The 12,500-nt window shown below is 46.5% G+C and overlaps 1 protein-coding gene across 1 annotated transcript in view; it reads left to right on the plus strand.

Moving 5' to 3' along the window:
• laptm4a (lysosomal protein transmembrane 4 alpha) overlaps nucleotides 1-12,500 on the plus strand; it is a 42,991-nt gene that overhangs the window by 12,944 nt on the left and 17,547 nt on the right. Inside the window, exon 2 of the mRNA XM_063223817.1 lies at nucleotides 5,475-5,595. Within this exon, the coding sequence (XP_063079887.1) occupies nucleotides 5,475-5,595 (121 nt within the window). The remainder of the gene's footprint in view (nucleotides 1-5,474; nucleotides 5,596-12,500) is intronic.

The raw sequence follows: 12,500 nt of genomic DNA on the forward strand, positions 1-12,500 counted from the left end.
TGTGTGTGTGTGTGTGTGTGTGTGTGTGTGTGGGACGCGTGTGCGTGTGTGCGTGCATGTGCGTGTGTCTGGTTGGAACGGTATGAATGTCATTATTGCCTTACCGTCAGTTAAAACTTGCTGTACTGAAGAGTGTGTGTGTGTGTGTGTGTGTGTGTGTGTGTGGGACGCGTGTGCGTGTGTGCGTGCATGTGCGTGTGTCTGGTTGGAACGGTATGAATCATTATTGCCTTACCGTCAGTTAAAAACTTGCTGTACTGAAGAGTGTGTGTGTGAATGTGTGTGTGTGTCTGTGCCTGTGCCTGTGCCTGTGCCTGTGTGTGGTTGAAACGGTATGAATGTCATTACCGTCAGTTAAAACTTGCTGTACCACTATCTAGGGATGCACGATGTCAAAAATTTCGGCCGATACCGATATCCGATTATGATATTGCGGTTTTGGCCGATGACCGATATTAACCGATACCGATGTTTTTCTTTCTTTTTAAAAAAAAAGAGATGACAATGATGCAAACAAACAGAATTTTTGAATGTCGTCTTGTTTCCAAAAACACTTTTTAACTCCCTGTGATAATTAGATAAAAAATAGAGACAAAATAGAAGACAAACAGTGAAAGTCATCGTCAAGTCCATTCTTTTAGAACCGTAACATATAAAAAAAAAAACATTGGCGTTAATATCGGCCCAGTTTTACCCATCAGACCGATGTCCGATGTGTTGAATACCGGCCGATATCGGCTGATACCGATACATCTGGCCGATACATCGTGCATCCCTACCACTATCACGTCAATAAGGGCACTGTGCTCTGCCGTGGTAGGGCACTGGGTTACTATGCCAGCAACCCGGGTTCGATTCCTATCAGTAGGGCACTGGGTTACTATGCTGGCGACCCGGGTTCGATTGGGGCCCGGGTCATTTGCTGATCCTTCTTCGTCTCTCTCTGCCCACTCATTTCCTCTCTCTCCTCCACTGTCCTGTCAGAAATAAAGGCAAAAAAACCCTAAAAAATATAAACAAAATAAGGACATAGATGGCGAAAAAAAAACTTCTGAAATCCCCAATAGCAACGTGCTAGACGCCTGGGACTCATGTAGCATCACCGTCCGTTGCTTAGAAACCGCAGATCAATACACAAGCCAATGAAACAGATGATATCTGCTACCTGTAGCTGGAAAATGGACAAAATAAATAAAACCAAATCTCAGTGCATGTCAGTTTAGGTTTCACATCTCAGTAAGAAAAGAAACCTATGGAGGAGAAAGCAGGCCTTACTGCAAATAGCAAATAGCAAAATGAGTGCAGTAATAACAAAAGTACCAAAAAACCCAGATGAATTGATTCACTTGCTGACACTTTGATTAAAGGGACACTGTGTGAGATTTTTAGTTGTTTATTTCCAGAATTCATGCTGCCCATTCACTAATGTTACCTTTTTCATGAATACTTACCACCACCATCAAATTTTAAGTATTCATTATGACTGAAAAAAATGCACTTTTCATACATGAAAAGGGGGATCTTCTCCATGGTCCGCCATTTTGAATTTCCAGAAATAGCCATTTTTAGCTGCAAAAATGACTCTACTTGGACCATACTAGAGAATATTTGTTTATTACTTAGTAAACTTTCATGTAAATATCAAATTTGGCCATAGCCAACTCAGTTTCAATGAGCAGCATAATTGCAGTACCTTTTTTGACCATTTCCTGCACAGTGTCCCTTTAATCAAATCATGTCGATTAATAGTATCGTTGGCTGTAGGATCGATGCATGGATACAAATCAATGATGATTTACACCTCTAGTCCTGACTGCAGTACAGACTGTAAACTTATTAGTGTTTCTTAAAGGTGGGGTTGCAGGTATGACATCACGTTGGGGGAACTGCCCCAGGATTCTAAGGTTCTACATAGACTCCTATGAGCCTGTGGAACCCCCAAAGTGATGTCATAATGGTACATTTTCTTAAAATGGTTAACCTGCACCACCTTTAACTTGTGGGTCGAACTCAGAACCCAGAAAATTGAAACAAGATGTGGTGTTGTGACTGTGAAACAAGATGTGGTGTTGTGACTGTGAAACAAGATGTGGTGTTGTGACTGTGAAACAAGATGTGGTGTTGTGACTGTGAAACAAGATGTGGTGTTGTGACTGTGAAACAAGATGTGGTGTTGGATGGAAGATGGAGCTCTGGCTGGAGTGGACGTCCTGATTGGTTAAAATGCTCCAGAAGGGATTCTAATAGAATGGGGGGGGGGGTGCTTTATTCTAGACAGGACAGTGAAGTACAGACAGGAAATGAGTGGGGAGTGAGAGACTGGGAGGGATTGGCAAATAACCCGGGCCTGAAATCGAACCCGGACCGCTGGCAGAGTAACCCAGTGCCCTACTGTTAGGCCACGGCAGGGCCCTTGAGAAGGGAGTCTGTTCATCAGTGTAGCTTGCACATGAACATGGACATGGTTGATGCTTCATAGACATGGTTGATGCTTCATGGACATGGTTGATGCTTCATGGACATGGTTGATGCTTCATGGACATGGTTGATGCTTCATGGACATGGACATGGTTGATGCTTCATGGACATGGTTGATGCTTCATGGACATGGTTGATGCTTCATAGACATGGACATGGACATGGTTGATGCTACATGGACATGGTTGATGCTTCATGGACATGGTTGATGCTTCATGGACATGGTTGATGCTTCATGGACATGGTTGATGCTTCATGGACATGGTTGATGCTTCATGGACATGGTTGATGTTTCATGGACATGGTTGATGCTTCATGGACATGGTTGATGTTTCACTGTCACCACCACCACTTGATGTGTCTTGGAGAGGACATTCTGTGGGTTACATTTCTGTGTTAATATGAAAATATGATTTATTGTCTCCTCCTCCTCCTCCCCTTCCCCCTCTTCCCTTTCCTCCTCCTCTTCCTCATATCTTTGCTGTCCACATTCTTTCTTTTTTCCTCTCTCTCTCTCTGTTTTCTCTGCCATCTTTCTCTCCCTCCCTCCCCTCTCTTTCTCCCTCTCTCTTCCTCTCTCTCTGTCACTCTCTCTTGATATATCTCTCACTCCTTTCTGTTTCTATTACTCTGTCTCTCTCTCTATCCCTCTCCCCCCTCCTCCCCACTCTCTCTCCCCCTCTCCCTCTCTCCTTCTCTCCTCTCCTCTCCTCTCCTCTCTCTACAACATATTCCCTCTCCTCTCCTCTCCTCTCCTCTCCTCTTTCTCTGTAACATATCTATCTCTATCCCCTCTCCTTGCTCCTCTCCCCCTCCACTCACTCTCCTCCCTCTCTCTCTATAACATATTCCCTCACTCTCCTCCCTCTCTCTCTATAACATATTCCCTATCTCCTCCTCCCTCTCTCTCTATAACATATTCCCTCTCTCCTCCCTCTCTCTCTATAACATATTCCCTCTCTCTCTTCTCTCCTCTCCTCTCTACATATAATATATTCCCTCTCTCCTCTCTTCCTCTCTACATATAATATATTCCCTCTCTCCTCTCTCCTCTCTACATATAATATATTCCCTCTCTCCTCTCCTCTCTACATATAATATATTCCCTCTCTCCTCCTCTCCTCTCTACATATAATATATTCCCTCTCTCCTCTCTCTACATATAATATATTCCCTCTCTTCCTCTCCTCTCTCTCTACATATAATATATTCCCTCTCTCTCTTCTCTCCTCTCCTCTCTACATATAATATATTCCCTCTCTTCCTCTCCTCCCTCTCTCTCTATAATATATTCCCTCTCTCTCCTCTCCTCCTCTCTCTCTATAACATATTCCCTCTCTCTCCTCTCTCTACATATAATATATTCCCTCTCTCCTCTCCTCTCTCCTCTCTACATATAATATATTCCCTCTCTTCCTCTCCTCTCTACATATACTATATTCCCTCTCTCTCCTCTCTCCTCTCTACATATAATATATTCCCTCTCTCCTCTCCTCTCTCTACATATAATATATTCCCTCTCTTCCTCTCTCCTCTCTCCTCCTCTTCCTCTCTACATATAATATATCTCCTCTCCTCCTCTCTCCTCTCTCTACATATAATATATTCCCTCTCTCTCCTCTCTCCTCTCTCTCTATAATATATTCCCTCTCTCCTCTCTCCTCTCTCTCTATAATATATTCCCTCTCTCCTCTCTCTCTATAATATATTCCCTCTCTTCTCTCTCCTCTCTATAATATATTCCCTCTCTCCTCTCTCCTCTCTCCTCTCTCCTCTCTCTACATATAATATATTCCCTCTCTCCTCCTCTCTCCTCTCTCTCTATAATATATTCCCTCTCTCCTCTCCTCCTCTCTCCTCTCTCTACATATAATATATTCCCTCTCTCTCCTCTCTCCTCTCTACATATAATATATTCCCTCTCTCTCCTCCTCCCTCTCTCCTCTCTCCTCTCTACATATAATATATTCCCTCTCTTCCTCTCCTCTCTCCTCTCTACATATAATATATTCCCTCTCTCCTCTCTCCTCTCTCCTCTCTACATATAATATATTCCCTCTCTCTCCTCCTCTCTCTACATATAATATATTCCCTCTCTCCTCTCCTCTCTCCTCTCTACATATAATATATTCCCTCTCTCTCCTCTCTCCTCCTCTCTCTCTACAACATATTCCCTCTCTTCCTCTCCTCTCTACATATAATATATTCCCTCTCTCTCCTCTCTCCTCTCTACATATAATATATTCCCTCTCTCCTCCTCTCTCCTCTCTCCTCTCTCCTCTCTCTACATATAATATATTCCCTCTCTCCTCCTCTCTCCTCTCTCCTCTCTCCTCTCTCTACATATAATATATTCCCTCTCTCCTCTCCTCCTCTCTCTACATATAATATATTCCCTCTCTCCTCTCTTCCTCTCTCTACATATAATATATTCCCTCTCTTCCTCTCCTCTCTACATATAATATATTCCCTCTCTTCCTCTCCTCTCTACATATAATATATTCCCTCTCTCCTCTCCTCCTCTCTTCCTCTCCTCTCTACATATAATATATTCCCTCTCTCCTCTCTACATATAATATATTCCCTCTCTCCTCTCTACATATAATATATTCCCTCTCTTCCTCTCCTCTCTCCTCTCTACATATAATATATTCCCTCTCTCCTCTCTACATGTAATATATTCCCTCTCTCCTCTCTTCCTCTCTCTACATATAATATATTCCCTCTCTTCCTCTCCTCTCTACATATAATATATTCCCTCTCTCCTCTCTCTACATATAATATATTCCCTCTCTTCCTCTCCTCTCTACATGTAATATATTCCCTCTCTTCCTCTCCTCTCTACATGTAATATATTCCCTCTCTCCTCTCTTCCTCTCCTCTCTACATATAATATATTCCCTCTCTTCCTCTTCCTCCTCCTCTCCTCTCTACATATAATATATTCCCTCTCTTCCTCTCCTCCCCCTCTCCTCCCTCCTCTCTCCTCTGCTCAGGTGGTGAACCTCCTGATGGGGATCCTGTTGACGGTTGCCGTGACGCATCCTGAGAACGTTCCGGCCGTCAACCTGCAGTACGAAGCCATCGAGCACTACCTGGCGTCCGACAGGGTCTCAGGTACACACACACACACACACACACACACACACACACACACACACACACACACACACACACACACACACACACACACACTCCGACCGGGTCTCAGGTACACACACACACACACACTACCTGGCGTCCGACAGGGTCTCAGGTACACACACATACACACACACACACACACACACACACACACACACACACACACACACTACCTGGCGTCCGACAGGGTCTCAGGTACACACACACACACACACACACACACTACCTGGCGTCCGACAGGGTCTCAGGTACAAACACACACACACACACACTATCTGGCGTCCGACAGGGTCTCAGGTACACACACACACACACACACACACACACACACACACACTACCTGGCCTCCGACCGGGTCTCAGGTACACACACACACACACACACACACACACACACACACACTACCTGGTCTTCGACTGGGTCTCAGGTACACACACACACACACACACACACTACCTGGCCTCCGACAGGGTCTCAGGTACACACACACACACACACACACACACACACACACACACACACACACACACACACACACACACACACACACACACACACACTACCTGGCCTCCGACAGGGTCTCAGGTACACACACACACACACACACACACACACACACACACACACACACACTACCTGGCCTCCGACAGGGTCTCAGGTACACACACACACACACACACACACACACACACACACACACACACACACACACACACTACCTGGCCTCCGACCGGGTCTCAGGTACACACACACACACACACACACACTACCTGGCCTCCGACAGGGTCTCAGGTACACACACACACACACACACACACACACACACACACACACTACCTGGCCTCCGACCGGGTCTCAGGTACACACACACACACACACACACACACACACACACACACACACACACACACTACCTGGCCTCCGACCGGGTCTCAGGTACACACACACACACACACACACACACACACACACACACACACACACACAGAGCCGGCATATTCACATACAAGCAGTACAAAAGCAAAACAAACTGCAGAAGTAGAAATGGCACAATTATTGCACAGTGTTCTGCAGGATTATGGATGAGTAGAGTTTGTTTTGCATGTAAAAACAGGAACAGCCCACCTATGTGGCAAGAGTCATAAAACAGGAACAGCTCACCTATGAGAGAGAGAGAGAGAGAGAGAGAGAGAGAGAGAGAGAGAGAGAGAGAGAGAGAGAGAGAGAGAGAAGAACCTCTGTTCCTTTAAGGGTTTGGCGGTTTGGCTTTTGTGATTCTGTGGAAGTGTGTGGCTATGCCGAGAACTAACCATCTGTCAACAAAGCAAGTCAAGAGTACTTTATTGTCCAAATTCTATGTAACAGGTTAGCACAGAAGTTTGAAATTGCGTGCCTCCAATGTGCAGCTACACTAAAAACATTTAGATAAGACATTGACAATAATATCTCACTCACTCATGTCACACACACACACACTGTATTTCTGTGGAAGACTGTGGCTGTGCTAGTAACTATTTGAGAAGAAGATACCGCACAGTCTTGTTCATCGTGCTGAATTTTATTTACAAGACAACGTTTCGTTTCGGCCAGTGCGGCCGTGCTAGTAAATAACAATCTGTATTTGAACGATTCACTTTTTGATCCAAGTGCTTGTCCGTGCATTTCAGAACCTGGTGTTCTATTGCCGGGATATGGAGAGATTATTTGTTTGTTTGTTTCTTGTGTGTTGTGTTGTGAGTTTCTTGTCTTGTGTGCAGAGTTTCTTGGTTGTAACTCAAACATGGAGCGTAGCAGGACCATTGTTGTTGGAACCAGCCTGTGTGGTTATTTACACCTGTAAAGCTCAGTCTAGCTGTTGGCACACACACACACACACACACACACACACACACACACACACACACACACACACACACACACACACACACACACACACACACACACACACGCACACACACACGCACACACACACACACACACATGCTATAGCCATAAAGGTGCAGTGAGGCCAAAGGTCGTTGGTGTGGATGAATACAGAGCATTGTTGTGGCGGCTTTCACCAGGAAATGCGCATGTGTGTGTGTGTGTGTGTGTGGGGGGGGTGGGGGGGGGGGATGGGGGGTGTCAGGAGAGGAGAGAGGGAGAGGGAGAGAAAATTATTTGTACACGATTGTTCTGCAAGCCTGCTTTGAGCGAGAGTTGAAATTCTTGCTGTCAAATGAAAGCCATCAGAGGGGAGGAACAAGGGAGCCGTTGTAGCCAATCGGAGACGCCAAACGCGGTTGGGCGCAATATCGTCCTATGTTTCGCAAACTCGCGAGAGGGAGAGAGGAGCATGTTGTGGGACAGGAAATGTGTCCCCTGTCATGGAAATGTGTCCCCTGGAAATGTGTCCCCTGGAAATGTGTCCTCTGTCATGGAAATGTGTCCCCTGGAAATGTGTCCCCCGTCATGGAAACAGGGGGTGTTCACTCACGGAACTAGCTACTAGCCACAACTGGCTAACCCTAAACACGTGCCAGTGCAAAATGAATGGGTGTCAATGAGTTTTCTACCATTATAATTTTTGTGATTTTTTATATTTTTTTGTCCTGAAATATTAATATTAAGTTCGAAGCTAGAAATAATAAGACCCCATTTGAGTAGCGTTTCGATTATTTTGCGCCACTAGATTATTATATACTGGGTCACAAAGCTCAATTTTTATGGGGCCAAACCCATAAACATTAGCGCGATGCTAGCGAGTACAGGTTGAAATCTTCTAACCTGCTGTAAAACTACACACCTGAACGATTTGTCAATACAGCCTATTGTTAAACAACAGTCATAGTGCTTACCAGGAATGTTTTGTTGATGATATTTGTGACTGGAAATCGCAGTAGCAATGTATTTAGCATGGGTTCCCCTTTCCATTCCATACATTTTCCCACATGAAGGACTGGCCTACGCTCGTTACTGCAGTATGCATGCAAAGCTAACTGGCTACAATGGGAACCAATGAGACTGAGCCTTCTCCCTGTTAGAGATTCTCTGATAGAAATGTGTCCCGTGGAAATGTGTCCCCTGTCATGGAAATCAAGGAACAAGGCCTTGGCTATCAGTGGTCACTTTTTAATGGAATGTTTTTACAATACTGTGTCTGAGTAAAATGTGTGTGAATACTGTGAATGAGATGGAATTCCAGAGTATTTTTTGCACACAGTGTTCCAAGACCTAAGTTAGCTACCGTGTTCCAAGGCCTAAGTCAGCTACAGGGTGTCATTGTTTAGGGGAACTCTGCCCTAAAGCTTTGTTAGATATAAATAGTCCAACTAGCCTAATAACTCCCCTCTCTTATTAAACCAGTCTCTAAAACAAATTCTGATCTTTTTTTAATGCTTATTACTGATTTACATATTTATTTGGTGAGTTTTGTAATGCACTTGTTGAATGTCGGACAGGACAGTGTACATATTAGCATAGCTACTTGAAGTATGAACAGTAATCGAAGATATCCGAGACAAAACACTTGCTCCTTCCATGCCAATCAGGTGAGGTGTTTAAAGAATGGCTTTTAAGGGACCCATGTTTATATTTCATGCCAATCAGTGAGGTGTTTAAAGAATGGCTTTTAAGGGCGCCATGTTTATATTTCGTTTATATTTAGCTAGATCCGCTCCTGCTCTGGATTATGCAGCAGATCTCTTCTCTTCTCTTCTCTTCTCTTCTCTTCTCTTCTCTTCTCTTCTCTTCTCTTCTCTTCTCTCCTCGTCTCGTCTCGTCTCGTCTCGTCTCGTCTCGTCTCGTCTCTTCTCTTCTCTTCTCTTCTCTTCTCTTCTCTTCTCTTCTCTTCTCTTCTCTTCTCTTCTCGTCTCTTCTCTTCTCTTCTCTTCTCTTCTCTTCTCGTCTCTTCTCTTCTCTTCTCTTCTCTTCTCTTCTCTTCTCTTCTCTTCTCTTCTCTTCTCGTCTCGTCTCGTCTCGTCTCGTCTCTTCTCTTCTCTTCTCTTCTCTTCTCTTCTCTTCTCTTCTCTTCTCTTCTCTTCTCGTCTCGTCTCGTCTCGTCTCGTCTCGTCTCGTCTCGTCTCTTCTCTTCTCTTCTCTTCTCTTCTCTTCTCTTCTCTTCTCGTCTCGTCTCGTCTCGTCTCGTCTCGTCTCTTCTCTTCTCTTCTCTTCTCTTCTCTTCTCTTCTCTTCTCTTCTCTCCTCTTTTCTTCTTCTCGTCTCTTCTCCTCTTTTCTTCTTCTCGTCTCTTCTCTTCTCTTCTCTTCTCTTCTCTTCTCTTCTCTTCTCTTCTCTTCTCTTCTCTTCTCTTCTCTTCTCTTCTCTTCTCTTCTCTTCTTTTCTCTTCTCCAGGCCTGTTGGGTAGTTCAGTTCTCTTCTCTTCTCTTCTCTTCTCTTCTCTTCTCTTCTCTTCTCTTCTCTTCTCTTCTCGTCTCTTCTCTTCTCTTCTATTGATCTTCTCTTCATTTCTCTTCTTTTCTCTTCTCTTCTCTTCTCTTCTCTTCTCTTCTCTTCTCTTCTCTTCTCTTCTCTTCTCTTCTCTTCTCTTCTCTTCTCTCCTCTCCTCTCCTCTCCTCTTCTCTTCTCCAGGCCTGTTGGGTAGTTCTCTTCTCTTCTCTTCTCTTCTCTTCTCTTCTCTTCTCTTCTCTTCTCTTCTCTTCTCTTCTCTTCTCTTCCTTGGCTGGCATGAGGGGGGCCCTTGGCTGCAATGTAATGTTGTGAGGGGGGCCCTTGGCTGGTGTGAGGGGGCCCTTGGCTGGTATGAGGGGGGCCCTTGGCTGCAATGTAATGTTGTGAGGGGGGCCCTTGGCTGGTATGAGGGGGGCCCTTGGCTGGTGTGAGGGGGGCCTTGGCTGCAATGTAATGGTGTGAGGGGGGCCTTGGCTGCAATGAGGGGGGCCTTGGCTGCAATGTAATGGTGTGAGGGGGGCCTTGGCTGCAATGTCCAGGCCACGGTCCTGTCCCGCGTTGACTACTGCAACTCACTCATGACAGGTCTACCTGCTTGTGCGCTAAAGCCTCTGCAGATGATCCAGAATGCGGCGGCACGGTTGATTTTCAATCAACCCAAAAGGACCCATGTTACTCCTCTATTTATTGAGTTGCACTGGTTACTGATCGCCTCCCGGATCAAGCACAAGGCATTGACCCTTGCCTACAAAACCATCACAGGAATGGCCCCAGCTTATCTGAAGGACCTACTAACGCCTTATGTTACTGGAAGAGAACTGCGCTCATCCAGCACAAGCCGTCTGGCTCTGCCATCCAGTCGCTCTAGGTACTCCCAGTCAAGATTGTTCTCCGTTGTGGTACCCAAGTGGTGGAACAGTCTCCCAGAGGCAGCAAGACTGAGCACATCTCTTGCAGCTTTCAAGAAACAACTAAAGACATTCCTCTTTCGAGAGAATCTACTAGACTAATGCTTGAACTGGCCTTGCCCCAGGGCAGACTCCTGACATGATGTTTAGTTTAGTTTAGTTTAGTTGTGAGTGTGTGTTTGTGTGTGTGTGTGTACTCGTTATATACTCTTTATATTTAAACAAACAAAAAAAAAAACCCACTAACCCCTCTTTGCAACTGCACTTGTTGTTCTGTATATCTCCTGTGCACTTTGTATTTGCTTGTGATGTTGGCTTGATTATGTCCTCTTTTGAAAGTCGCTTTGGTTATAAAGCGTCTGCCAAATGCAATGTAATGTAATGTAATGTAATGTAATGTAATGGTGTGAGGGGGGCCTTGGCTGCAATGTAATGGTGTGAGGGGGGCCCTTGGCTGCAATGTAATGATGTGAGGGGGGCTTGGCTGATGTGAGGGGGGCCTTAGCTGCAATGAGGGGGGCCCTTGGCTGCAATGTAATGGTATGGGGGGGCCTTAGCTGCAATGAGGGGGCCCCTTGGCTGCAATGTAATGGTGTGAGGGGGGCCCTTGGCTGCAATGTAGTGGTGTCAGGGGGGCCTTGGCTGCAATGTAATGGTGTGAGGGGGGCCCTTGGCTGGTGTGAGGGGGGGGGGTACTTGGCTGCAATGTAATGGTGTTAGGGGGCCCTTTGCTGGCATGAGGGGGGCCCTTGGCTGGTATGTGAGGGGGGCCCTTGGCTGCAATGTAATGATGTGAGGGGGGCCCTTGGCTGCAATGTAATGTTGTGAGGGGGGCCCTTGGCTGGTATGAGGGGGGCCCTTGGCTGGTATGAGGGGGGCCCTTGGCTGGTATGAGGGGGGCCCTTGGCTGGTATGAGGGGGGCCCTTGGCTGGTATGAGGGGGGCCCTTGGCTGGTATGAGGGGGGCCCTTGGCTGGTATGAGGGGGGCCCCTTGGCTGCAATGAGGGGGGCCCTTGGCTGGTATGAGGGGGGCCCTTGGCTGCAATGTAATGGTGTGAGGGGGGCCTTGGCTGGTGTGAGGCGGGCCCTTGGCTGCAATGTAATGGTGTGAGGGGGGCCTTGGCTGGTGTGAGGCGGGCCCTTGGCTGCAATGTAATGGTGTGAGGGGGGCCCTTGGCTGCAATGTAATGGTGTGAGGGGGGCCTTGGCTGCAATGTAATGGTGTGAGGGGGGCCCTTGGCTGCAATGTAATGGTGTGAGGCGGGCCCTTGGCTGCAATGTAATGGTGTGAGGGGGGCCCTTGGCTGCAATGTAATGGTGTGAGGGGGGCCTTGGCTGCAATTTAATGGTGTGAGGGGGGCCTTGGCTGGAAGGCAATGGTGTGAGGGGGGCCCTTGGCTGCAATGTAATGGTGTGAGGGGGGCCTTGGCTGCAATGTAATGGTGTGAGGGGGGCCCTTGGCTGGTGTGAGGGGGGCCTTGGCTGGAAGGCAATGGTATGAGGGGGGCCTCGTTATAGTGAAGGTTGGGAACCCCTGCACTAGTGCATCACACCAGTTCAAAGAGGAATTCAAAGTGACTA

The sequence above is a fragment of the Engraulis encrasicolus genome, chromosome 18 (assembly GCF_034702125.1).
Source record: "Engraulis encrasicolus isolate BLACKSEA-1 chromosome 18, IST_EnEncr_1.0, whole genome shotgun sequence".
Lineage (NCBI taxonomy): Eukaryota > Metazoa > Chordata > Actinopteri > Clupeiformes > Engraulidae > Engraulis > Engraulis encrasicolus.